This window comes from Dermacentor silvarum, chromosome 4 (genome assembly GCF_013339745.2).
Source record: "Dermacentor silvarum isolate Dsil-2018 chromosome 4, BIME_Dsil_1.4, whole genome shotgun sequence".
Lineage (NCBI taxonomy): Eukaryota > Metazoa > Arthropoda > Arachnida > Ixodida > Ixodidae > Dermacentor > Dermacentor silvarum.
In genome coordinates, this window is record NC_051157.2 from 143,385,265 (window position 1) to 143,412,934 (window position 27,670).

Below are 27,670 nucleotides of genomic sequence, written 5' to 3' on the forward strand. Positions count from 1 at the left end.
GTGGTGGCGATTCCCCGGCATTTTCACCACATGGGAATAATTCACGCAAGCGTTCTGCACGGAGTTCGGTTCAATCAATACGAAATGCTGCCTGGAGGAAGAGCTCCAACAATGCAGCCAGCACCCAGAGGAAAACCTGAAGGAGTTCATCGGCATTGTGACATCGGCATACTGCAACCGCATCAGTGAAACATTACCAGAAGAAGAGAAGGTGTAGCGGGTTCTCTGCCAAATGCACCCGCAGCTACAAGACCTCGCAGAAGGGTCAACACTTACAACTTTGAGGGAACTCGCGATGGCGGCGATGGCAGAACCACCGCCACCACAAACAAATCAGGTTGCAAGGGACCTGGCATTCCGACCACACAGGGCAGCCCCTAACGCTCTCGAACCGTGGACTATGTCGGTGGCTGTCACTGTGGGCACTGCTACGTCTCTGGGCTGCGGCCACTGCTGGCAGAAAGGAACCCCTTCTCGACATCCACATTAGAGCAATGACATTCCAGGTGCTCTTGGACATGGGGTCCAGTGTCGGCCTTCTGGGACAAGCGATGACGACTGCTGAAGCCACAGGAGCTAGCCATAAAAGAGAAGTACGCATGCTCCACCTGGCTACGGGCTGGTCCCAATCTACTACCTCGCTCTGATGCAAGATCCACTGGGCCAAACGTTCCCGCCGGCAGCGTTTTCTGTGTGTGCCTGATCGCTGCAGAGACATCATACTCGGGAGGCATTTCCTGACAGTGACCTGAATATTGCTCCATAATGCACTTAGAGGTTGGAAAACTGGGACTGAAACGCAGAGCATGGTACCCTTTATCAAAGCAGAGCAGCAGGTTAAAGGGGAGCTAGACAGCGAAGAATCCTACGACCTGCAAGCAATCTTTGCAACCTGAGCCTATGGCCAACTCTGAAGTACCAACCTCCAATGAACCTGCTCGCTTCGGGGCTCAGGTGAATGTAGACCTGCGTCTGGCGCAAGTGCTAGAGATCTTTAGCCCAATTATTACAACTACCCCCAGGCTCACCACCGCATTTGCTGAACATCAAATTGACACTGGGAACAACCTACCTGTACGTTGCAAGCTTCGCCCTAACAATGCTAAAAAACAGGCCATTATGGATAACTGCATCTGTGATCTCCTAGAATAAGAACTCATATGCCCGAGCACCACTCAGTGGACCAGTGCTCCCGTTTTGGTTACAAAAAGTCTGGCGGCTTCCGCCTCGCCATCGATTGTTGGCCACTGAATAGCTGGACAAGGAAGGGTGCCTGCTTATCCCATGCCCAGGACCGACTGGCTCTTGGCACAGCTGGGTCAGGCACAATAGTTTTCAAGCTTTGATCTTTCACATGGCTTTTTCCAGATCCCAGTGGGCAAACAGGATATTCCCAAGACGGCATTTATCTGCCACCAGGGCACCTTCGAATTCACTAGGATGCCCTTCAGAGTGGCAGGCGGGCCAGCAACCTTCCAAACATTGATGGGTAGTGTTTTGGATGGCATAAATCACAAATTTGCAATGGCATTCCTGGACGACGTCCTGGTTTATTCAGACACTCTGGACAACCACATGGAACATATTCGATGTGTACTAGAGCGGATCAGAACAGCAGGCCTCACCATTAACCCAGACAAGATCCAATTCTGTTGCCACTCACTCAAGCTCCTTGCACATATCATTTCACCTGGGCAGTGTAGACCCAATGAAGGAAAAGTGCTTGCTGTGTTGCACTACTCTCGACCAGCAACAGTCAAACTGTGAGGGTACCGGGCCAACGCCAGGCGGCGTAGAGTCGCAGGCACGAGACGGTGGGCAACTGTGTAGAGTTGCAGGCACGGGACGGTAGGCAACAATGTGTGGCGAGGACAGCGAACATGCAAGGCATGTGTGCGCGGTCGGCATGCTGGGAGCGCGCGACAACGAACTGAGTGAGTGAAGTAATCAGCGGAGCAAGCCGCGTGCGGTGCGGCTGGACGGAACGCAGACTGCGTGTGTGTGTGTGTGCCGAGGATTTCCCGAAATAAAGAACGTACTTGACAAAACTTCAAGCCTTCCTTGGCCTGGCAGTGTATTATCGAAGCTTTATACCTCGATTTCCTCTCAAAGCTCACCCAGCAACTAACCGCAAGGCTGAGAGATGGTGCCACCAGTAGGAGAGACATCAACACGGTGCGGCGGGGCAGCCGAGGGAGGAGAATAAAAAGTGTTGTCCGAGACCACGTGTACACGCTTCCTCCCTGACAAAGCAAAGCCCCTTTTGGATCGCGAAAAACACACCCTGAAAATCTGCTATGACATACATGCAAAGGATCTGAATCCATTGCAGAATGATGAAAGTGCTATGGTATCCACCTACTTGAATGGAATATGGTCAAAGGGTACCGTAGTGGAACATTGTGGTTTTAGATAACACTAAGTGAGAATAGGTGACAGTGCTTGGAGGCGCAACAGAGTGCACAGCCAGGATATGCCACAATCATGTTTTCATGATGATGCACCCACCAGTCCTCGCAAGTGCAGTAAGCAGGAGACACCCGAGACTAGAGTCCAACGAGTGCATGGAGCAGCCTGCACGGATGGCCACACCACTCGTGGAAGTACATGCTAGATTGCTAGATTCACTGTATGTTTTATTTTATTGTATCTAATTTTTGCCAACCTTAACTCTTTCGCATGAACAGTCACATGACATAATGAAAGAAATAAAGTTGAATGAAAGCACAGAGGCCTGTCTCGTGCAAATACAGCAAAACCTCACTACTAATTCGAACTCGATTTATTCAACATCCAGCGTAATTCAAAGATTTTCGGTGGTCTTAACATTTGCTATGCAAATTTCACTGAATAATTTGAAAAGCCAGCGCACGTTTATCTGGTTAGTTTGTCAGTTTTTAACTGTGGCCTCCGAGACTTTGAATTCCTTGGTGATCTGTGCAGCACTATTTGCTAGTCTCGGAAGCTAGCTTTCATTGGAAGAGTGGCAACCAGGTGCCACTAGTTCACAACTTTGATTCCGGTGCTCTGTTGTGCCTCAGCATTACACACTATGCTAGTCTAGGAGGCTAGCGTTACTTGACGGAGCGACAACCAAGCGCCACTAAGTCACAATTTACTGCTTCTGGTTTTTTGAATTTTCTAGTTCCGTTTCTTTGTCCAGCATTTCTGTTGTAGAATCGTTCAATCCGTGGTATCATCATAGCGTAAGTTGGTGTTTGCTACTTGAAAGTGCTAGTGAAATGGTACCAATGAAGATTTCCCCCCCAAAGGATGCAGTCGTCATGAGAAAAAAAATCCAAGGACAGAATAACTGTCCTGTTTGGCGCGAATATGTCTGGCAGTGAGGAGCTTCCACTGCTGATCACTGGGGCCAAGTGGAGAAGCCTCGGTGCTTAAAGAACGTGCGACTCCTTCCGAAGGACGACATGCTCTACAAAACTAACAAAAGGGCTGGATGACAGCAGCGCTGTACGAGTAAGTTTGCTGCCGCGGCGGGGGGGGTTTGTCCTGGGTAACTGCCCCGCCCACACTGACATGCAGAACTTGAACAGTTAGGCTTGTCTTCCTACTGCCGAATGTCACAGCAGTATCGTAACTTATGGATCAAGAATTAATTCTGCATCCGAGGAAAATAAAAAGAATATTCAACAGCAAATATATTCTGTAGACCTTATAGGTGCCATTTGCCTAATTGCATATGCCTGAAAGTAGCTGCAGGGCGATATGATCAGGCGTTGCTTCAAACACACTAGTTTTTTTTTAAGCAACAAGACAGTTGAGGAAATGATCTGAATGATGGTTGCGATGACATATCAGATGCTAATTGCATCCTGGATGATGAAGGAGAAGCACTGTGTGCGCGCATGAATTACTTCGGCAAAGACAAGAGCGGATGCAATGGCTCAAACTTCGCGGACTATTTGAGTGCAGAACTTAATGTGCAATCGCCGTATGCGGACTTGAAAGGAGAGATCTGCAACAGTCGGCCTTCCAACGAAGATGGAGGCAATGTTGAGCCCACCCGAACACCAGCTTTAGCTATAGCGGTCGAGTCACTGAACATTCTGCGCAGTTTTGTCGAGTACAGTGGTGGCAACAGTATAAAAGCTGCACACTGTTAACCAACTGGAGGATATGACCTATGGTGCTACGAATTACACTCCCAAGCAGTTCACATCGATTACTACTACAAGTAAATGTTTTGCAGCCAAAATAAAGCTGCGCTGTTGATGTGGTGATATTTCGTGTGTTTACTTCATGTTCTTCATCCCTTATTGATAATTCGAATACCTGGTTAACTGGAAGACCTTTCACGGTCTGAAGGCCTTCGAATTAATGAGGTTCTACTATACATCAGGTGGTGCAACATATAAAATGTGTCGTCTGTGAGCCATTACTCGTAGCTTTTGTTTCAGTCATTTTGTAACGCAAAAGTGTCCAGTGACTTCTTAACAACAGTCTTATTTTGTCACACAGCAGGCATGTCCAAAGCAGACAACATGCATGTTCAAGAAAGCAGATGTAGGACACTGTGGACACCGCACATCATGTTCAGATGATGAACACCAGGCCCGAGACGGTGAAAAGAATGGCCACTCCACCTCCAGCCACGGCGCGACGACGTACGGGGCAACGAGGGTTCTGATGCCAAGACCTTGCTTGCTGTGGCCACTCAATGCAAATGAATTCCAATCCTCTGCATTCGGGGTTGTGCGAATCAACTGCATTTCACTTCAGCGCCCGGACCTTTGGCTTTCTCCCAAGGACCAACTTGAATGATGGCGGTGCTAGATGTTGTTGGCTTAACTGAAATCTGCATAGAACGAACATACACACACAATATGTTACAGCTTCAAGTACCAGCTAACACAGCAGCAGAATGGAGCTCGAAATACCCAGCTTTGAAGGGACCGTGAAATGATTTTGACAATTTTGCCACAGTCCTGCGAATGTAAACAGCGTCGCCATATGGCCTGTTAACTCTTTCCTTACCGCAGAAAAAGGCTCCTTTTGCTATGTATCTCCATAATAATTTTTTTTTCTTGGGATCTTTTTGGTGCACAGTAGAGTGTGTGGGGATCGAGGCGCCTTCCCGCGCCTCGTCCCCCAGCTCGCGCGTGGCGCTTAGCTCGATCTCGTGGACCATCTTAGCGGACCTACTTTCCCGCCCAAACCGTGCTTCTCCTCCCCGGGATTGGACTTGCTCCGCGAGAACACGTCACCGGGACGCGCCCTGATTGGCCTCCCGAGTGGTGGCCCCCGGGCACCCTGTCCACCCGAGCTTTCGTCCACCGAGCGCTTCCTCGCCGCGGCAGATGCTCACAGGCCCGCAACGAGGTGGTTACATGAGACCTTTGTTCTCGCGACTCCTCGTTCTCGCGCTTGGCGGACCGCTACCTGGTTAGCCCTACCGTAGCAGGCGCGCGTACTCGATCGGTCTTGCGGTGAGCCCTGGCCCGTAAGCGCCGTGACTGTCGCACTGTGCTGTATCGTGGGTGAATAAACTCGTGTTTGTTGACGAACTGACTCCGGAGCCTTCTCTACGCCGTGTTGGAGAGTTGACGAACCCTGCCGTAGCCTTTGTGCATTACGGAGTGAAGGAGCGTCGTGCCCTTTCCTGACCGTCTTTCGTAAGGTGAGCCTTGTGCAAACCCATCTCCACAAGTGTTATAGATGAAAATGTAGCTGATTGCCTTGCCTTTCTTATGTAGTAAAATACAAAGTAAGCACTTCTACATCTATTGAAATTTTATTGGTCAAAGTTGAAGAAAAGGGAGCTAAATCTGCATACCACTCACATCTCTTGAAATTTTATCTTATTTATAAAGCTGATCAAAGCGAGCACCAAGATTCAATTCGGGAATATCGGGGTTCTCTTTGCGATGCTCTTGAAACAATATAAAACTATTTAGACAAGCAATGTCCATGCAGAGGAAGAAAAGCGTCTTCCACCAGAGCACGCATTTGCGAAGAAGATTGTAAGTCCCAATAATCTGGTCCAATTTGTCTACGCCCAGCATTTCAGCGTTATATTCATGTACTGACAAGGGCTTTCTTATTGTCCTTTCTGTCCATTTATTGCAACTTTTTCGCATCTCTTTGCAGTGACATGTTCATTAGCTGTATGAATGGTGCTCATTAGATTTACAGCCTTGCGGTCCTTCCACTGAAGAAACAAAAAGTCTCCTTCCCTGATCCACCGAACATCCCCAAGCTGAGCTTTCTTTTCCCATTTTGATTCCTTCAGCTCGGTAGGGAAGCCTGGACGATCTTTTTTTGTAGTTCCACATGTTAATGTTTTGGACTTCAGGAGCTGCTCGATAAGTGCTTTGAAGTGTAGAAATTGTCCATGTAAATTTTATACCCTTGTTACAAATTATTGTTGCAAAGTTTGGTAACTACATCGAAAGCCAATTCATGTGGTCCCGGTGTCTCCCGCTTGACTTTGTCATCTTGTCACGAATGTACTGCTGGATTCCCGATCGTGCTTTAGATTTGACCATCCTTTCATCAACTGCAATGGCTTTCCGTGGTTGATAAAATCGTGCTGACGCCTCGTTTATCTGCTGGAGTAGAGCCCGTACTTTCCACAGTTTGCCAGCTGCAGCAGCACGCTCATCTTCAGGGTCCGAGACATGCAAAAAGGCAAGTAGAGAAAAGAAATGCTTTCTGCACATTATTTTTCTCGGGAGAAGGCCACCGTACATTGAGCCTGTATTCCAGTACAAATGGAGCCGAGGTAATTGCACGATGCCCATATAAATCAGCAATGCAATGAAATGCAACATTTCAGGGGGCTGTTACGTCTCAACCTGGACAAGTGCATATCTTGGACGTTTCCAACGAGGCAGGTCCATTCATCAGCGTGCGTACCGACAGCAGCTGGGCGTGTCATAGACTGTGACGCATTAACAAAGGAGCTCGCGTCGAGTCAACAACAACCACCACCATCGATGCATACGGTAATTACCGTGAAGATCTCTACCTAATCCTGATCCTAACAAGCTGACCGTCATGGAGATGCCACAGATTGATGCGAGGGGCTAACTTCAAGGTATTACTACCATGGGAGCGGCAACTGATCTCGGTTTCCCAGATGGCCACGCAGTGGCAGCAAATGTGATGGCGAGGATGCAACATTAGAGGCGGAGTTCTGTGAACAATACAAACCCTCTGATTGGCTGCACCAAGGTCATCAGATTCCCTAGTTGGGTTAACTAGGGAAGACTACTGCTTGATAAGCGGACAGATTTGGTTCAGTGAGGGTGGTTCTGACGTGTCCTGATGCGAGCTCAGACGTTTTAATATGCTCCTGATGGAGTGGGCTTCCTGTACCAGGGGCCAGTGTACATAATGTAAATTAAACCTTTTTCCTTCATTTCCTGCTACGATGGGCTTGGTGGATTCTTGGCTTAAACGCCACCTTGAGCCATGAGCCATCTGGTTGAGCATAGCTCGGCTTTTGAAAAATCTTCATCCATGCATATTTGTTGGTATGTGCATAGAAAGCAGTAATCATATCAGTTGTAAAGAACATCATAAACATGTCCAGTGCAACGATAAACCGCCGCATCTCACTCTGGCGCGTCACGTCCAGGTGCATGCCAGGTGCGCGTTTTGGAGAAAACCTCCCTCGGCATGGCGTGTTGGGCCGGAGATCTCCTCCATAAGTAGTTGACACCATAAAGAAAAAATGTAAACAAGTGTCATCACTTACAAAACGCGCACGCCCCATAACAACAACATCGACATCTGAAACTATGTTTACCTTGCCCCGCTAGTCGAAGGTCCGGGCTGCGTAGACGAGTCATCGCTGTCGGAGTCAAAATCTGATGATCCAACGTCCTCCACGGACTCCTTATACTGCTGTCATCGATAACATCCACAACAGAAGCAGCGGAATGACTTTGCGAACGCTTCTTCTTCAGTGGCCCGCGACGCACTTTCAGTGCCATGATGTGAAACTCGACGCCGCATCCGCCGCTGCTACTTTTTTTTTTTTTTTTTCGCGAGCGTCCTTGCACCGACGTGGCAAGAAAAAACACGAAAATGCGCAGCAGTTCTCTTATTACTGGCCAGATGGCGCTAGGTGTCCGTAAAGAGCGAAGTTTTATTTTTGGCGGGGCATTTGAAACTATCAATCCATAGTGATCGACGATCTATGGCGTAGTAAGGAAAGAGTTAAAGTATCAACCACCTCTCAGAATGAATGCACCATTCATTTTTCCCTAGTACTTGATAACCAGACACAGCTGCCTAACAGGTCTACAAATAATCAACTGTTGCGGTAGTGTTCCGACAGCCTTGCAACGTCATAGGGCAAAGACACGGACTCACTAGCAAGTCTTTTCGTGCCACATTGAACGCCCCTATTTCGAAGTTTATTTTTACAGCAAAAGCTGTATATGGCTAGGCGAAATGAAAAACCGTTCGTCCCATGTTTCGATAAACGTCTCCATTGGCTGCGCCGTCAGTTACGGCATTCTCTATGTCGCACCCAAGCGTGCAAGCCATTGGCAGCACCGTTAGTGACGTCGTTCTCTGTGTCGTACCTGCTCTGCCCACAACGCCAGCTCCTCGGCTCGCCATTGTCGCATGCGTTCGATATCTCGAGTTAGCTCGGCGTCGTGGTTAGCAGCATCCGCCCGCCATTGGCGCTTGCGTTCCACTTTGTGATTTAAATGTGGAGTTTCGCCGCAGCCGAAGCCAAAGTGCCGCTTAAGAAACTCCTACTGAAAGTGGGCATTGGCCCCGGCGAACGCGTTCCCGCCATTGCCACGTTGACGCTGCTCTGTCCGCAACACCGCCTCCTCGGCTCGCCGTTGTCGCATGCGTTCGATATCTCGCGTTAGCTCGGCGTAGTGGTCAGCAGCATCTGCCCGGCATTAGCACTTGCGTTCTACTTGAATCACAAACACGTAACCAATAATTGAGAAATGCTTCAATACAGCGTCGGGATTAACCCACTGCTAAACACCGGGGCCGCAAGTTTCAGCTTCGCTGGTTAACCATCTGGACAGAGTGCTTGGGCGGTGTTTTTTTTTTATTATTTAGGTGCCTTGGCGCAGTAAAAGTTCACAAAACATGCCATGTTTGATCTTTGGCTCCTTTAGAACACAATGTAGTCCATTTTTACTGACTAACAATTACCTAGGCCCTAGCTATCAAAATTCACAATGTTACAGCAAGCTGGTACGTGAACTTCAAGGCGGCACTGCCACTCATTTGTTTTCACATCTTTCCTGTCTTCCCAAACCTTCTCACGGTAAGTGTCGCTTTGCTGGTATTGCACTAGAAGGGTAACTTACTAATACAGCTGAAATAATTTTTCTTTTTGCTGCTCCTTTAACTCTTTCCATACCACGCCCATTGGGCATCATTAGCCTGCTATCGATGGTTTGAAATGTCGCTTTCGATACCTTCTGCGCCACACATGGACACACCGCGCTATCGGACGTGAAGGAGGAAAATTATATTTTGTTCTTCAAGCAGTTTGTTTTTTTTCCGCAAGGCGGTGATTTTTAATGCACTCCGAAGTTTCGCGATCGTCAAAGTGTAAAGCAAAAACGGCCGCCCGCTATCGATGGTTCGAAACGCCGCTTTCGAGACCTTCCGCGCCGCTCATGGAAACACTGCACTATCAGACGTGAAGGAGAATTACATTTTAGTTTTCTGAGCAGTTTGCTTTTTTCCCGCGAGGCGGTGATTTTTTAATGCGCTACGGAGTTTCGCAATAGGCAAAGCATAAAGCAAAAATGGTCGCCCTCTATCGATAGGTGGCTTGAAACACCGCTTTCGAGACCTTCCGCGCAGCCCACGGACACACTGCTCCATCGGACGTGACGGAGGAGAACTATATTTTTGTTTTCTAAGGAGTTTGCATTTTTCTCACTTGGCAGTGATCTTTAAATGCGCTCCGAAGTTTCGCGATCGTGAAAGCAGCAAAAATGTCTGGCTCCATAAGCGGCACGCGCGCTTTCGGAGATAGCAGATCTCACGATTCCACTACCTCTGCAGCTGATCTTATCGATGCATCACGCAGCAGCGAGTTGGAGGACGCTGGCTTTTCATTGTACTTTGAGTCTGAAAGCAATGACGACGCAAACCAGCCCCGAACATTGGCGGCCGTAGCCCGGCACGCCGAACTGTAGTGCTCGCAGTTATATTTTTGTAGTGGAATAACTTTTCAATCAAAAATTTAGATTTTTTTTTCTTAGTAGATACAAGCATGTCTTTACAAACTTTGTTCAATTTTATCCCACAATCTTGATTTTGGCAATTTATATCTTTTTTATGGCGTGCATCTTGTTAATAAAACTTTTATGGCATGAAAAGTGAATTCATTCTGCTTTTTGGTTATCTATTGCATGAAATATTGAGTGCAGTAGTTCCTTCAGAAAAAAGAATCTGGCGTAACCTACAAAAGACACCTATTTTCCCCATCGTAGGGAAAGAGTTAAGCAGAAGAAAAAACAAAAACAAAACTACGATCTTCAATCACTACACTTTTGAAAGAAGCAAACATTACTAAATAAATACCAAATAGTCTTCCACAACCGATCACCATATACAGTGAACGGCCGATTTTCCGGACGTCCGATTTTTCAGACATGCCCGATAATTGGGACGCCTTCGCGGCACCGGCATGTGCGCCATAGATTCAATGTATAAGAACATTTTAGATGCAAAAAATGTTCGCCGTCCGATATTCCGGACTTTTCACCGTGAGCGCAGGTCCGAAATGGCATTAATTGAAGTCACCACCGCCACCATTTTGATTATCTCGCCGCCTCGAACTGGCGCTCTCGCGCACAGTTGCGCTGGCAGCCATAGCCACCACTGCGGCAACACTAGGCCTAGCTACTTTGATGTTCGTTACGAAGCTTGTTGCTGTTCGGTGCTGTGTTTCTCCCTGAAACAATTCGCTGCTGTTAGCAATGGCGCCGACTTCGCCTTTGTAACCCTCACGAATGGTTTTGAAGCTCGGAAAGCACGCCACGTTGCATAATGCCGTTTCCCAAGTCAGCTTCGCCTCAATACAGCAGTGTTATGCGGTGAAGCATATGCGAAGTATTGCGGTAAAACATATCAAGAGTGGGAAGGGGCAATTGCCACGCCACACAGTATGTATTCCTTAATTATACACGCGTGCACCCGCCGTCTCCTATCACAGTATGAGCACCGATACACCTAACTGTACTGGCAATCCTTCACAGCTATTTCGGATGTACCTATGGCAATTTGAGCCCTTGGGGGCAGTAAAAGGCATGCATTCATTTTTTTGGACGTTTTCGCGGCCCCTATGGAGTCCAAAAAATTGGACGTTGACTGTATACCCCCATGGCAAACACCTCACAAACCTTATGTCAGAGGATTCGCACTGGATCCCGTCACATTCAGCTGCTGGCATCTCTTCTTCATCCAGCTCCATCTGCTTGGAATGGGGACAGACGAGGCCGCAACTCGACAGCAGCGGAGGAGAAATGGGGCACAATTCAGCACCTCAGGTTCTACGCCGGACAGCTTAACGGAACGTGGTCTGCGATGCCACTGAGATGCGGATGGTTGCACCGAGGTGAACCTGCACACCTGCCACCATTTTGAGAGGTTTACCATGCTGAAAACAGACTAACAAGTGTGCAAAAAGCCAGCAAAACAAACAATTACGTGCAATAATTACACTACTTCATTTTTCATCTTAAAATTTGAGTCCTGAAACACCCCTCGAGCTGGCTGAAAAAACAGTCTGCGGATAGCATATGCTGCTGTGAACATCTCAGCCACGTTTCGCAGTCGTGGGCAGCGCGTGACGCTCGCAAGCGGAGCGCAATGTCCCCTTCCTCTCAAACACTCTTTTTTTCAACAGAAGCCTGCTCCTCACTCTTTCCTGGACATATTATTTCGTAATATAGCAGATTCCCATATGCAGCTGCTAGTGACCAATAGCTGACATTAATCAAGAAGGGTGTCTGGATCAGTGCGCTTCTTCCAACTGCTACTGTGCATATTTACTGGCGAAGTTTAATAAACATGCTGAAGTAAGCGAAAGTCTGCTTTCGAATTTCGATAATAATTACATACTACCAGAAGAAGCCGACTGTCGTCTGCTCACGCTCAGGCCGCAGCCAGCCGCATAGGAAGCTTTTGCCACCCTGCTTCCTGCTTATCAGTGTCGTAGCCGATGGGTCTCGCTAATTTCGACTAGTTTTGAACACTCAATTAGCCTCGAACCACGCGAAGCTTAAGGGCAGACCACACGCATGCTTACCAGCGCGTACTCACTCCTGGTCGCTCCTGGTTAGATGCCTTCGCAGACTTTGCTTCGAATTGAGCTATTGATAGCGCTTCAAAATGTGGAGGTTGGATGTGGCTACTATCCGTCAGTTAAGCTGGTGAAGGACAAAGCCGGTCCCCACTACATAGCATGGCCAGACTAGAGCATATGAGTGCGAGCACGCAGTCAAGCCCTGTTGTGCATAAAGCAAATGCTGCGCATACGCACTACAGTTGCATGTAGCTGCGGTCTGCTACGTAGTGTAGATACCGCAGCCACTGCGGGCTCCCGCCATGAGTCCCCTGGCTAAGCGCACTGCGGCTCGCTAAGGACAACAGCATTTGGCTTACGTTTGGCGCGTCATAAACACCAAAATAGGAAGTAGTGGCATCGACGCTAACATACAAAATCAAACTTGAACTGCACGCCCCCCTCTGCCGTAGAATTCACAGTGCGAGGCATTGAAGAAGGAGTGGAAGCATCATGAAGGGAGTGTTTGACTGCCAATAACTCCGCTTCTGCTTTCTTCTGCTGAACGCATTGAAGTACTTCTTGCGGCAAGGTATTTCTGAAATAGCATAATTTAACTTAAAATGTATTTCTCCACTTCGGATAAAAGTGGTTCAGGGCCCCATAATAAAACATCAGTTCAATTTGTTGTTTTACGAAATGAAATGTTTGATGACCTCGCGTCTTTCTTGAAGCAACGTACACACGTCACTTAGTCAGGGCAACTTTGGTGAATGCTGCACCCGTCTTGGTCTTTTGCACCGGGAGTTGCACGCCCCGAGGAGGCCACTTGGGCAAAGAGTGGGCACTACGTGGTGTTTTTGCCTTCAGCTCCTATTTCGCTCGGAGTTTGAGTCGTTAGCGCTCCTCCTCCGGGTCCAGGTGCATAGGAGCGAGAAAGACTGGGTCCAGGGGGGATGATCGGGAAACTAACAGCTAGCTCGCTGCACCATGGGCCACAAATTGCCGATGCTGCCCGAGTGCCCCAGTCCACCCGCAACCTCATGCTGCGAAACTGACAAAGGGATGTGCATTTGACCTTAACATCATGCATCCAGGTGCCAACTCTTGGTCAGTGATAGACCACATGCACAAGCCCTCTTTAACAGTCGTCATTACTGTACGATGAGGCAAAAGAGAATGTTCACAGAGATGCAATACCAAATTCTCAAACAGAATGCTTGTTATCTCAAGCAGTAGTACAGTGGAACCTCGCTGATACGATTCTGCATAATATGTTTTTCGGGATGATACATTTTTTCTTTTCCTGATAATACAATTTGGTTGGATAATACGTTGGTTGATATGATTTTCGGATGATATGCTTTATTTTCCGGTTCCAAAAAATTGTATCAACGAGATTCCACTGTATTCAATAATTCATATGCAGCTTGGTATCTGCCAGGTCTCTGGGCCATTTCAATTTGCGATTGTTGAAGTATGATGTGCCAAGGCATCAAAACATAGGTCGATAACTTTTCTTGGGACAAGGGTGAAAACTAAAATAGTTACTCAGGGAGGCAAAAAAAAAAAAGAAAAACAAATTATAACGCTTCAGCTCGTTCTTGGCATCGTCACATCAAGGTAAAAATTCCTTAAGCTCTATGCACAGCTTGTTACCAGCAATTCCAATAACTGGGATTGTTGCGGAGTCCAGGTTGCCACCACTGGGTCCAGGTGGCAACTCCACTTGTGCGCACACTGTTGATTTATGTGACAGCAAAGCACACTTTTAACATCGCAGCTTTTGCACAATAACAAAAATAAAATAAAGATCTAAAATGTGGCTGCACTCCTCAGAAGAATGCTTCACGTTAAATGGTACTGAAGAAATGTTCGAACACATGACTACCTTCATTTTTTTTTTGGCAGTACAGTACTTATAACAATACTGGATTTTAACAATATACTGGATATAACAATGAGCAGCCGATGCACAGTCAACTTTTGTATGTTCTATGGTAGAATAAACCGCTTACTACAATGCTCCCATCCCGTGCTGTCACTTATAACAATACAATCTGGCTAACTGGCTGTGTGGCTAATGGGCTAATTTTACCATAGATGACATACAAATGTTGACAGTGCATCGACTGCTCATTGTTATATCTGATGTATTGTTAAGACCGGTATCATTATAAATGGGTTCGACTGTGATTCAAACACATCCCAGAGTCTCATCCACACAGAGTCTCTACGGGTTCATATAGAAAACCACCTGTGTCACCAAAATCTTTACAACTTCAATTTTCCGATACGGAGCATTTGTTCTCACCAGTTTTCCTTCTAGAAACTAGCAGGCAGCTCTTGGTGGTTTGCGAACTACTTGATGCGAGCTGCTTGAGATCCGGGGCTGTCTGCACAGCCGTTGTGCTCATCGAATAATGGCAGCAGCAACGGCACGAGTGGGCCTGCAAGTAGTGAAGCATTGCTTACAAGTCAGTGCACCATTAAGTGCACCACTGTTGTCACATTAGCAGAGATGCGCACAGCTGAACCTCATTATGACAAAGTCACATTACACACAAAAATACCAGTCATTATATCTGATATTGGTTATAATAATAGGCTATATTTGTCACATGCTCATATCCGTGAGAAACACTTTAGATTTACTTTGTTGTATGACAGTTCATTATATTGAAGTTTGAATGTATCATGAACCAGGGGGACACTGCAAAACAGTACAGCCATAGCAAAATTCATCACATAAGACTACACAAGAAAAAATCCAATAGTGCGCCATTACGCACCACCAAATCTTGGAAGCACCTTACAAGGCCCACGAAATTTTTTAGAGAACTTGGGCACCATGATAGCTCAGCTACCATGGGAATGATGGGCCAGTTCAATGCAATCATTTCGCAAAGTCACAAAGAAGCCGTTTGATGCCGGAAGGATGAAGTTTTGGCAAATACATTTAAAACCCATCATTATCGTGCTGACTGAACAGGCATACCTGCAGAGTCTCTGCATGACTTGATTTCCTCTAGCAATTTTTGTAGGAAGCTCTATGGAAGCCACAAGTCGAGATTAACGGTGCTGTCAAGTTTATGCTACGATGCCAAAAGTGGCATACTCGGTTCATTAGATGTAAGACTTTACGCTTGCTCCACCAACGCTGACAGTCGGTGCGCTGCGAAAAAGCCCAACTAATGTAGTCAGAGTGAGCATGTTCTCGTAGGGATGATTTTGGTCAATCTAAAGCCCCCTCATGCGAGTTACTTTTGCACAACAGTGCTGCGGTACTGGGCTCTGCATGACAGCGACAAAGGGGACACCGAGTTCATACAGATCACTTGGCTCATAATTTAAGGACAATTAAAGGATTTCAAGGATGCCAAAGGCCAAAGTTCAAGGAGGGGAAAACAAACCTTACTCGTATACGTACACTGGATAAAATGTGAAATCTAATTAGCTGCAAGTTCTAGCAGCTAAGCAGCTGCAGAGTTGGACACACTTTTCAGGTGGCTTTTCGATGTAATGATGTCAATCGCCTTCTAACACGATGGCTAGTAATGTCCGGTTTCAGCCTAAGATACTCGTCGCGTTAACGCCGAATGACTTTACTTTCCACCGGGTATCTTGAGAACCTAGGGCTCGAAAATGGAGTCATGGTGGCTGCGGTGTCAACCAACTAGCAAAACAACAAAAATAGTGGTACGGCTCGGTAGTTTGAGCTGGCGTGGTCTAGCTCCATGAGGACAATGGTAATTTAAACACGCATTGGTGGCTGTGGACATGCTACATTGCATCGCTTAGCTACACTTTGAAAAGAAAACACCTAGGATCGTTTCTCGATGGACAGTGTTCCATAGCATAGCGCCGATGCAGCGTTCATTACCATTCATGCACCAAGATCTAATGCACGAACATCGCCCCCAACCCGTTCTCAAGGAATTCAAGGAGCACATGAATTTTCAAGCATATTTAAGGGCCAATGAATCTCTTTTTCCAAATTCCAGGGTTTTAAAGGATTTGAGGACAGTAAACTTATCATGTGGGCACATGCATCTAGCTATAGGTTTGGCCGTGACTCTGCGTGGCTATAACGGGACTTAAAACTACTGTTTTCTTTGCCTGTGATCAACACAGGTTGAACAAGGAATGTCCCTGGAGCAAACGTTTCAACACGGGGACTCCTGTCCATCAGGGCAATGGCAGCTGCCTTTCTTGACAGCGTATGATAGACCTTATAGTGATCACAAATGAGCAATAAAAAGCAATAAAAAGGAAATTCAACAAAGAAAGAAAGAAAAGGTGTCAAGCAAAAGAGACTGAGGTTGTAGGCGTCTGGTAAAGCATTACAAGTGCGAATAGGAAATGAAAGTACTAAGTACGAATACTGAAAGTAGTAGTATATAGTGTAGACCGCTTATAACGTAAGTCGCCGGAGTCGCGAATATCTGCACTATAAGCGGTACCGCACTATAACCAAAACAACGATTTTCAAGCCCTGTGCGTATGCAAAACATGTAGACCAAGGATGTAGACACGCTTTGTAATATCGCACGCACATCGCGATTACGTTTTCAGCAGTGAGCTGGCGAAAACATAATCGCGATGTAGTCGGTGCTTTTCGAGCTCGACAGCTTTGCACTGAGTCAAAACGAAACAACTGTTTGCTGCAACCGCTGCGGAAAAAACCGTGACCGCTATCGACGCGATTATGAACGGCGACTTTGCGGTGCTGAAGGCATGCGCCCGACGCATGCACCGAGTCATCGCGATTATGAACGGCGATTTTGCGGTGCTGAAAGCACGCGCCCGACGCACGCACCGAGTCGTCCAGTCGCTGCAACAACTGGCCGTCGAAACCGCAGTCGCTATCTATGCGATCATCGATGGCGACTACGCAGTTTTTTAGGCACGCGGCCGACACGCGTACCGAGTAAAAACGAAACTACTGTTCGCCGCAACCGCTGCGGAGAAAACCGCGGCCGCTATCGACGTGATTGTGGATGACGACTACGCAGTTACGAAAGCACGCGGCCAACACGGTGTTACGCGCGGTGGTAAACGCAAGAATATAGGCTTTAGAGACACAAATAGGCTCGAAGCGTTCCGGCATTGCTGTCATTCACGTGCGACTTCAACTGATGGCTGTGGCGATGTGGACTCTGCCGCTTCGTTTTGGTTGGACGCTAGCGCCGTTCTTGCTCTTTTGTGTCGCACATTTGCGGTGCTCCTCGCTCATCGAGCTCCGAAAGTAGTCCGAATTAACCGATGCACGGCCAATAAGTCCGAATTAACGAGAGTTTGATTACATTGAATAATGCACATGTCGGCCGGGAGCACGCACCTTGTTGAGAAGCGTGGTCGCTGCCGCCCTTGTCAGTGAGATTTTCTGTCGGCAGCCGCATTATAACCGGTATTTCGTCTCACACGGCTGGCACTGTAAGCGGTATGCGTATACATGGAGTGCTATGGAAATTAATGGGAGTCTGAAAAGACCGTACTATATCCGGTATTGCACTGTAAGCGGTTACATTATAAGTGGTCTATACTGTAGTATACATACTCACGGAAAACTTTCTGCAGCAACGAAGGGAAAGCTAAAAGGACAGAGCTGCCGTGCATGTGTTACTGCACCATGTATTTCGGCAACATTTCGGTTTCGCGGAACAGATGCTGATACTGAATTAGCACAGCTTCCACATGAGACGGTTTCACATTAACCTGAACACGGAAACGGAAGAGAAAACAAGAAAAACAAATCAGATTTAACACTCACGTGTGTACTTCATTTGGCTTTCTTGTTGTAAATAAGATGTTTGTGCTTTTGTCTCCCTCAGCTTAAACTAACGCAGATGAGAATGCAGCACTTTTTTTTCAGGAGTGCTCTTATTTGCATCCACTTTGTCTCCATAGCTTCTCCTTCACTGCCATAGAAAGGTATCCGCGAGTGTAGCTCACACTCTTCCACCAGGTGGTGCTGGCAGTTCTTAAAGAAATAGCAGGGGACGGGGGGCCTATCATCAGAAAATGATAGACCTTATAGTGATCACAAATGAGCAATAAAAAGGAAATTCAACAAAGAAAGAAAGAAAAGGTGTCAAGTAAAAGAGACTGAGGTTGTAGGCGTCTGGTAAAGCATTACAAGTGCGAATAGGAAATGAAAGTACTAAGTATGAATACTGAAAGTAGTAGTATAGTTGAGAGAAACAGAAGAAAAAAAAAGAGAGATTGACCAAATATACAGTAACCAAAGAAATGAAGGCCAGACAATACAGCTTGATACACAGCAGCCATTACTCGCCTGGGAAAACTGCAACAAAGTGCTTGATCTCTGTGTGCTGACCGTGAATTGAGGCAAGGCAGTCTGTACTGCCTTTGTGCTCATCACAGGATGGCAGCAGCACTGGCACTTCCGAACCTGCAGAGCAAATGCACATGTATCAGTTTCACTCCCGGGTCCTGGCTTTCTTATAATACCGAGTGTGGTGAAAATCACAGTTTCTTATAAGAAAGAAATCTGGTGCCACTGTGTCTACAAGTTTTTTTAACCAACACTGCTACAATGGTTTGTATAAGGCGTGTCTCGAATGCAGCTTGGCTTAAGGGGGGACATGTGGGTTTCAGTATGTTTTTTGTTTTTTCAAAAAGTACTAAAGTTAAAAAAAAAATATCATGTATTTTTTAATTGCGGGGCTTTCTGGCAATTTTGTCTTGCTAAACACAAAACGTGGATGACCTCAATGCCAAGGACTTACTCCATAGAGTGATGTTATTTTATTGATTTGAAGGCATCTGTAGGTAAGAAATCAGACCAACATTTACTGCGAATAGTTTTTCATTTTCTCTCCCTATTTGCAAAATGATACTAGAGTAATAGAGATAGCATCACGTATAGATCATTACAATATACAATACCAAATTTGTCACTGTCACTCAACAAGATAGAAAAAATACCGATAAGGCTGAGTGCGGTGTATAAAAACACTGAAGAAAAAGGCATTTGAAGTTTAAGAAAACTGTAATGTTTGCTAGAATGCACCTACAGCAATATTAATTACACTGTATTGTAGCTATATTCTTTGCGAAATGACCATACTTAATATGTAACTGTACCCTTCCAAAAACCTGCCAGAACCTTCCTATGAAGCCGTGTGCTGGCCCTAGAAACAGCATGAGAAATTACATTTACCGCTTCATGTGCCTGTTTCAGCACCCTACAAGGTGAAGAAAGAGAAAGATTTTCATGAGGGCACCTCTATTAGTTCTTGTTTTATAAAAATGGGCAAATCCTCTGCATGTACATTAAAGCATTCAATATCAAGGACATGAAAAAAGCACCCGTGCCGCAGAACTTGCCATGGTTGACGGTACGCGCACAGAACCTCAATGGGTTAGACACGAACCGTAAGCTGCGGACACTGTCTCGCATCGTTCGCGATTCTACATGAGGCTGCTTATGCTTTCATTAATATTCCCAGTGTTCATGAAGCATAGCAATACCCCTAATTGGCAATGTTCTAATGACTTTTCTACTGAAATCACATCGAACTGTTAAGTCACTTCCCACAAAGTTTTCAGACCAAAACCACAGCAAATCCAGAACTTCAAATCAATAAGAGCCAATTCCCAAATTGACATCCTAATATTGGTCAAATTTGCTGCACAAGTTTTCACTACTGGTTGCTGTAACATTGCTATAGCTTACAAGTAAAACATATGATATACTAATAACTTAGAGCTGCATTTCGGTCCGATAACAAATTTTCACATTTTCCTCAAATTCTGTTTACGTGAATTTGACTCATTAAAAAAAGAAAAAAAAAAGAAAAAAAGACAACTCCTCATATGTGCAAAGGAGTAGCATGGGATACACATTTCAGCAATGAACTCCGTTAGAGCAAAATATACGAAGATATCAGCTCATGTATAAACACAACAAAACCTGTGTGCCTGCAATGATCAATCGGCATGCATTGCACAATATTAAATGGGCGGTCACTGGCACGACAGTTCAAAATCCACAGTGTGCCATGGCAGAGAATAGGTTTAGCTCACCTGGGGCAGGGTGTAAGAGGAACTGTCACTAGATGGAGCTGCCACAGTTGGCTCCTGGCTCTGTAAGGACTGCGACTGCATAGTGTATAGTGAAAACAGTGTCGACTTGACTTTTTGTAATAACTTGCTTCTTCTGACTCACTGCTATGAATTGCAACTATGAATACTTCATTGTCATGGTATCCTTATGCATAGTTCAAAGCCCACTGGGAAAACAACCTTAACGGTGGCACCGAGCGGACATTTTGCCAGTGCAGTTAATAAAAAGGCACAGATCAGGAAGACCAAGCTATGCAGCATAACATCAACCGATTTTAATTTGGCAGAAAGAAATACATAGTACATAAGCAGAAAAACGGTGCCGATAAGAGAATAAGCATGCATTAAAACGAATTTGGCACTCATAATCACAGTGGAGCACGTGTGAAGCTAGGACGTCAAGAAATGTCCCCACTAGTGGGATCCCGAAATTTTGGTATGGGACACGTTTTACCGAAGGCTGGAGTTAATAAGCACCAGAGACAATGGTTAGCCCCCCCCCCAGCAAAGGCTGTGCCGCTGCTTGCTTTCAAGTCAAGCCTTCATTTTCTGACTACAAATGTTGTGGGTCTCACAGGCAAAATAAAATTGTTGCAGAACCCATCCCACAATGACTGTTGACGGTGATGCATAAAGCCTAAAATCAATATAGCACCACAATGAATTGCACTGCCGAAACAGGTTATGTATCAGACATGTACTGCAGCGGAACTTTTCTTTCGCGCTTCCCTAAGAACACTCGGCACCATCTAGCAGAGCTGCCGTGAAGCCTGCATGTGGCCTGCGAAATTCAAGGCGCAACGCTGTGCCCCCAGAAAGTAAGTTGGCCCCCGAAAAGTATGTGAAAGTGCCCTAAGAATGCTAATGCATTAACAATCACAGGTCACTCGAAAGTGCCTCAGCTTGCCCGAATAGACCGACATTACCATGCTCAGAACGCATGTGATGCAGCCCTGTCAGGACCATGACAGCAGTCCTTAATGCTTTTCTGCATTACTTGGGTTCAAGGCAACACTGAGGGAAATGCCGAAGACGACAGTGCCATTCTAAATTTTTCTGGTGAACTTCAGGGAAGTTGGGCGGTCCGTCTGCCGAAGCCGTCTCTTACTTGCAGGATCTGTTTTACTGTGTTAGCATTCTTAGGGCTTTTCATGCACTTTCCAGGGGCTATGTATCTATGTATGTATGCACCCCCGTTTGTATCCAACCGTTTTTCTGTCGACCTGGGTCACTAGGTAGTCCATAGTCAAATGGGTAGCTCTTTAGTAAAGCTCTCGCCAACTTGGGTCACGGGGTATGGGCCACTGAGTGTGCGGCAAGCAAGGGAACCATTCTCAGCGTTTGCAGGCACTGGCGTGCCATGCTTCTTGCCTCGAAGACCATGTGCGGACTTCTCAGCAGTGTCATTAGATGGCGTAGTGTGTCCAGAAAGAAGCGAGAGAGAGGAGCTGGTTGGGGGCACAATGCGTTCCTCAGCGTTTTCACGCACCTGGCGCGCCATGCATTTCGGAGGCCACGCAGCGGCGGCGCGAGATGCCGCGAAGTGTTCTTAGGGAAGCGCGAATGAGGAATCCCGCTGCAGTACACGCCTCATACATAACGAGTTTCAACGGTGGTGATACGTTGTGTTGCTATACCGATTCAATGCTACACGCATTGCCGTAGACAGTCATCGCGAGATGAGTTCCGCTAAATTTTTTAATTCTCACCTCCCACCCATTCAATCTTGAGGAGTAAGTGGGTTCGTCATTGCACCAACACAAAATGCTTTTTACTATAGTTGCCCCTCAGTCCACTAACGACTACTACTACCGGAAACCTTAGGCTGTGTGGAAGCAGGTGACGCAGTGAAACTCATCACGAAATTGGTCTAGTATTCACTTGTCCACCCAACCCATTGCACGGTGTAGGCACAACTCACCTGGGGTTTGGACTCCGAGGAACTTTCACTGGATGGGGCCTGCCAAAGTATGCTGACTCTGCGATACTTGCTGCTGCACAAGGTGTGGCCACAACAACTGTTTACAGTGTTGACCCTACATAGAATGGAATAGTCAAACCTTGTTCTAACCGAGTCACATTCAACACAAACATACCCACCTTCGTTACATCCGACATTTGTTGTTAGCGTTATCCATCACAATTTGATTACATTGAAAAAAAAAAAAAGTATGCGGAATGTATTTTTTCAGAATTCAGTTTTATCCAAAAAAGATAAGTGAAAGCGTATTTACCCGACAGTCAAGATGGCGATCGGCACGCATCCGCAAGCCTATATGTGTTTTGATCAAAGCAAGGTGCTTGGCGAGCTCAAAATGACATGTCAGCCTTACCCCAAGGAATTTCTTACTTTTTTCTTATTTGCATCTAGTATGCCTGCCATTGCAATGAAACAGAAAACCACAAAGCCGATCAATCACCATTGTTTTCACGCTCTATGGCCATAGCAGCCTTTGTACCTGTAAACGCAGGGGGACAGAGAGCCTCATAGAACCTCAATAAATATTTGATTAAAGAATGAAGCAAGACCGCACAATAAACCACCCTACAACCTGGAGAGGAGCTTCCAAGTAAACATAAGCCGACAAGACCCCTTGCCAGGCCCTTTTAGTCGTCCAACGAGTTCTGAACTGGCGCTACATCTTCCTGTGCAAAAATCTGCGCTCACTGGTCGCATAGCCTTGGCTGTACTGCATGGAACTACTGAAATGGGGTATATGTATGTATGCCTACGCCCAATGTCTTTCCTGCCCAACTTGGGTCACTGGATAGTTTACGATCAAATGGGTAGAGCATTGGGCTGCTGTGCTGAAGGAACCAGATTTAAAACCAATCGTCGGACTAACTTGGGTCACTGCGTATGCAACTCTGCCTATGTGGATGTCAGCCGTAGACAAGGTAAAATGGCGAACAGCCGGCAATGTTGCAGTGCGATGAATTACACGCAAACGTCACATACGGCAAATGCAGACCTCAATCACAGTGGTCGGCTGCATCGTTCTTCGAGAGCATGTCGGTGATGTACCGGCTGAGGAGCTCAGTGAGGCCATCGGTCTGCGAGTGGTATGAAGCGGTGAACTTATGCTTGCTTGAGCAAGAGCACAGGATGTCACTGATGACCATAGAGAGGAAATTACGGCCAAAGTCAGTGAGTAATTGCCCTGGAGCACCGTGCACTAAGATGACGTCGTAGAGGAGGAAGTCTGCGACGTAGACCCACAGACACTAGTGGCAAGTGGGCATCTAGAGCGAGCACAACCGCCCAGTTGCCTCCAGGAACTCTAGGAGAGCCCTGAAGACTAGGCTGTGGTGACACCTGGGTAAGCGCAAGTCTACAGAAGACGAAGCATGCAGGCCCAGGTACCAGAGCAAGGAAGTGCTCCGGTGTCTCTAATGCACCACAAGCTGAACAGGCAGGGGAGGTTGCTTTGCTCTTGCGGAATACAGCAGCAACTGACTCAAAGGTGTGGAAGGAGAGACCGCTCTCTCCTTGTGAGCCCTCTCCCAGGGAGCAGGCAGGGACCCAAGGGTCAGAGTGGGTCGCCACATTGCCGAAGGTGCAAAGAGTGATGCACATTTGGCTATGCACTCTCCATTGTGTTTATTTCACTCGATACCGTGTGCATTCTGCATCCCATTTCTAATGCATTTCTACAGCTTTGATGAGCCTAGCTAGCAGCTCGCGCACTAAAGGGGATATTGTAGGGTAAATGGGTCCTCTTGGTTTCAGCTTACCTCAATAAATGTTCTATGGGGTATACGATTTCACATGTTTTCATGTGAAATTTTGTGTGTTGAATAAGAATGCTTTTGGCCTTCACTTGGTGCAATTTTTTCACTGCAGCTGTTCTTACTTTTTTTTGTACTTGAGAACCAAACTTTAGGCTGGGGTGTAAAATTAAATGTACCTTTTCTCAGAAACAACAAATAGCACGACTGTGAAATTTTGCACACTAATTCCACATGATAGTGGCTTTAATCAGAACCTTAAAAAATGGGTTCCTACATTCATCTTGCAAGAGAAAAAATATTGCTCTCACTTGTCATGAGCCGCAAGAGAGACATTCTAATTAATTTATTTTTTCTCAGAACTATAACTCAGTTTATCAAAGTTTAAGTTCAGACTATTTGCAAGGAATTTCGGTATAATCTGAGAAAATTTCAGCGTAATCGGTCGGATAGTTTTCAAGAAAAGGTACATCAAGGTTAGAAAATTTCAAAAAGTGATTTTGAGAAAAACGCAATTATGTTTGCACATATACTACAATAGTTCAAAATGGACCAGCAGAATACATGCACTTTCAGGCTTTTCTTTTATTATTTTCCCTGAAGCCTTTCTTCCCGTTTCTATTTTTTTGCGACGTTTCTTGCTTTCTGATGAGCTTCGTAACTCAGTCTTTTCAACACGCTCCTTGTCAAGCCGGTTGAGACTGACTGTACAGAATACACCTTGCGTGATGCCAAGTGTTTACAAAACAGCAATTCGTGCTCAATTCCGTCATTATAGTATGCCACAGCATTGCAAGTGGCAAGTTTCAACATATCAATCTCAACAATTGTTTCACGAAGCAACAGTCGCTGTTGCATAACATAAGTGCTCAGTGGACGACGCAAATTTCGTAAGTGGCGGAGGCATGTTCATAACAGCACATATCACACCAACCAGCCAGCAATCCTTTTCCACATGTCTGTCGCATATAAACAAACCATGCATTTACTTCAAACATGCCTCTTTGTGATAGCTTAGATGTTTGGAACGAGCTTGTCTCACCACATTCGTCAGTCAACCACGCCAGTCGATTCCTCCCATCAATGTGCTCGGCTAGGTGAACCTCACCCGCATTTCTTGCACAGTGCAGACTCCCGAAGAAAGTTGTGAAGGATCTCAATATCAATCAAACAAAATCCCGAAGCGGTATTCTTCCATTTTGAAAGTGCACCTATTTTCGAGAAACTACTTAGACCACAGTGTAAGAAATATACTTCGGTTGTTGACTCTGCCCAACGGCACGACCAGATATTGTTCGGCACATTGGCCTAGGTTGCCTAGGTTACGGCTCGGCCCCATCGGCCCCTAAGCCGCAGCGACCCCCACACGGCTGCAGCCGGCACATGTACTACAGCCATGGAGGAAGGAAAAAGATAGGAGCTAGGGAGCATTGCACAGCGAGTTTGAAGCCGCGTGTGGTGAAGCCGACTGTGCGGCAAACTGTTCATACGGTATTGGCCCACTATGCATTTGGCTGTCCATGTACACCATGCTGAACTTGGAAGCGCGGTCAAGAGAAACTCGCATGTGGGTTACACTATGCACTTAGAGCACTGTGTTATAGGAACTGTTACAAAAGAGGACGAACCTTTACATCATGCGTGCGATGGAAATCTGTGCTGGTACTTGGAGAGGTGTCTGCAAGCTCCAATGGGAGACAAGGGCATGGTTCTTGAGGAAGTGAGACGCTGGGTGCACTGGAGCAAGCTGTGCGTCGTTTCTTGCATGGGCTTGCGGCTGCATCAGCGTCAGCGGAGGGTGCGAGGCACTTGGAACCCACGGCTCCAGGCTGTTGTTCTTCAGGAAGCTTCCTTGAACTTTTCTTCGCACTCTGATATTTCGGACACTCGGGAAAAATGCTGGGCACCGCGTTCACCGACAGCATCGCTCTTTTGGGAGAGTTCAAAATTACCTTGCCGTCATACTCTCCGTAGTACGATTTCGATATCATGTCCTCAGTAAAGTGCTTGGCGCAGACATGGTCACTCGATTTCAAAGCCTTGTCGGCTCTTGGTATAGCCCGGCGCCACAGTTCTAGACGAGCATTCTCTGCAGGAGCTCTGAAAATCGGCACTCTATCCGCACAAGTCCGGTAGCCCGAACTGCAGTTCGGCACGAAGCACTTCTTCCCCCTAATCGCACCGAATCAGCTTCTGGCCCTGGCTGGCATTCACAGGTTTGTCGAACAGCAGTTAGGACATCGCAGCCACCAAGCCGCACACTGGCGGTACTGGCGGCGAAAAGAAACGTCCACAGGCACGGCCCGCGTCACCATCACTGCAGCTTGCGAGACGAACACCGCACGGGGCAAAGTTCTGACTGAGCCGCTATTCCATAGAAAGTGGTTCATTTGAGAAAGGAAAGGTTGGCGCTATATTCAGCAGCCCTTGAGGGAGCCCGGCTCGGCGCCATTACATAGAATAAAACATCGAATAAAGAACCAACTTTCTCATGACACAGCTATGCCATAAGCCTGCCCAATGCCTCCTAAAGCATTGGCCTGCCGGATGAGCGCGAAACGGCTGGATGGATGAGGCTACAGCATAGAGAAAGGAATTCAACGATGGATGGATGGATGGATGAGGCTGGAACCCTTCAAATCGGGCGGTGGCATACGCCACCTAGCCATGACTATTAACATATTTTGTACTTTGTGGTGGGTGAAATTTCACCCCTGCCTTGATTTTATCCACCAATCAGATAACCTCCGTTTGGTTATTTCTACCCGCTTAAAGTCTATTTTGCCTTCACTGTCCCTAAACCACAATGCTTTGAAAAAAACCGCCCCGTTGCTTTGCACTGTAGGGTTAAGCCCTTTACAGAAATGTATGAGGTGTTCAGCCGTTTCCTCTTCTCCACACGCACAGCACAACGTGTCTATACCTTGGTACTTGACTCGGTACATCTTAGTCCGCAATACTCCCGTCCTGGCTTCAAACAACAAAGAGCTTCCCCTAGAATTATCATAGATATTTTCTTCGGCAATTTCTTGCTTGAAAGTTCTGTATGTTCCCAGTGCTGATTTCGTCTGCATCCTTGTTTTCCACAGACTCCTCTCTGTTTCTTTAACCTCTTTCTTAACCGTTGTTTCCTGGTTTGCACCCCTCCTGCAGTCCAAATATTTGATTGACAATTTTCTGGTCCGCTTCCTCCATTTTGTGTCAACATTCCTCATGTACAAATAACTGAAAACTCTCCTTGCCCACCGCTTTTCTGCCATTTCTCTCAATCGCTCCTCAAATTCTATCTTGCTGCTGGCTTCCCTGCCCTCGAATGACGTCCATCCCATGTCACCCTGTACCCCCTGGTTTGTTGTATTTCCGTGTGCTCCAAGAGCCAGTCTACCTACCTACCCCTCGCTGCTTAACTTCCAACCTTGCTCGAACCTCTGATCTCATGCACAGGACCGCGTTGCCGAAAGTCAAACTAGGGACCATCACCCCTTTCCGAATCCCTTAGCTTTATCAGCTGTATAAACTTGGACATGCAGCAGCACCGGCACCGCGCAGAACTGTTGTCGACGCCGTCGGCGTTTTGCCCGCGTTCGCTCAAAATGCGTGCGG

At 46.6% G+C, this 27,670-nt stretch overlaps 1 protein-coding gene across 2 annotated transcripts; it reads right to left on the reverse strand.

Moving 5' to 3' along the window:
* Positions 1-1,009: 1,009 nt before the first annotated feature.
* LOC119450709 (uncharacterized) lies at positions 1,010-26,612 on the reverse strand. Of its 2 annotated transcripts, none has more exons than XM_049666159.1 (7): positions 25,702-26,612; positions 22,260-22,332; positions 20,300-20,374; positions 18,588-18,662; positions 14,562-14,697; positions 11,364-11,592; positions 1,010-4,816 (listed from the first exon to the last, which is right to left on the reverse strand). In XM_049666159.1, the coding sequence occupies exons 1-6, from the start codon at positions 25,848-25,850 to the stop codon at positions 11,528-11,530; spliced, it is 573 nt and encodes a 190-aa protein (XP_049522116.1). In that variant the 5' UTR covers positions 25,851-26,612; the 3' UTR covers positions 1,010-4,816; positions 11,364-11,527. The 2 variants fall into 2 exon arrangements, with proteins under 2 accessions (XP_049522116.1, XP_049522115.1); XM_049666158.1 differs by having other exon boundaries at positions 1,028-4,816; positions 18,546-18,662; positions 25,702-26,609.
* Between the last annotated feature and the right edge of the window lie 1,058 nt (positions 26,613-27,670).

Bases quoted from the DNA above. Each gene is read 5' to 3' on its own strand.
- LOC119450709 (XM_049666158.1), bottom strand. From the start codon at position 25,850: ATGCAGCCGCAAGCCCATGCAAGAAACGACGCACAGCTTGCTCCAGTG. The intron at 18,663-20,299 runs GTGAGCTAAACC...TTTGCTCTGCAG, and splicing joins CCTCTTACACCCTGCCCCAG to GTTCGGAAGTGCCAGTGCTG. The intron at 11,593-14,561 runs GTGAGAACAAAT...AAATGGTGGCAG, and splicing joins AGTTTCTAGAAGGAAAACTG to GTGTGCAGGTTCACCTCGGT.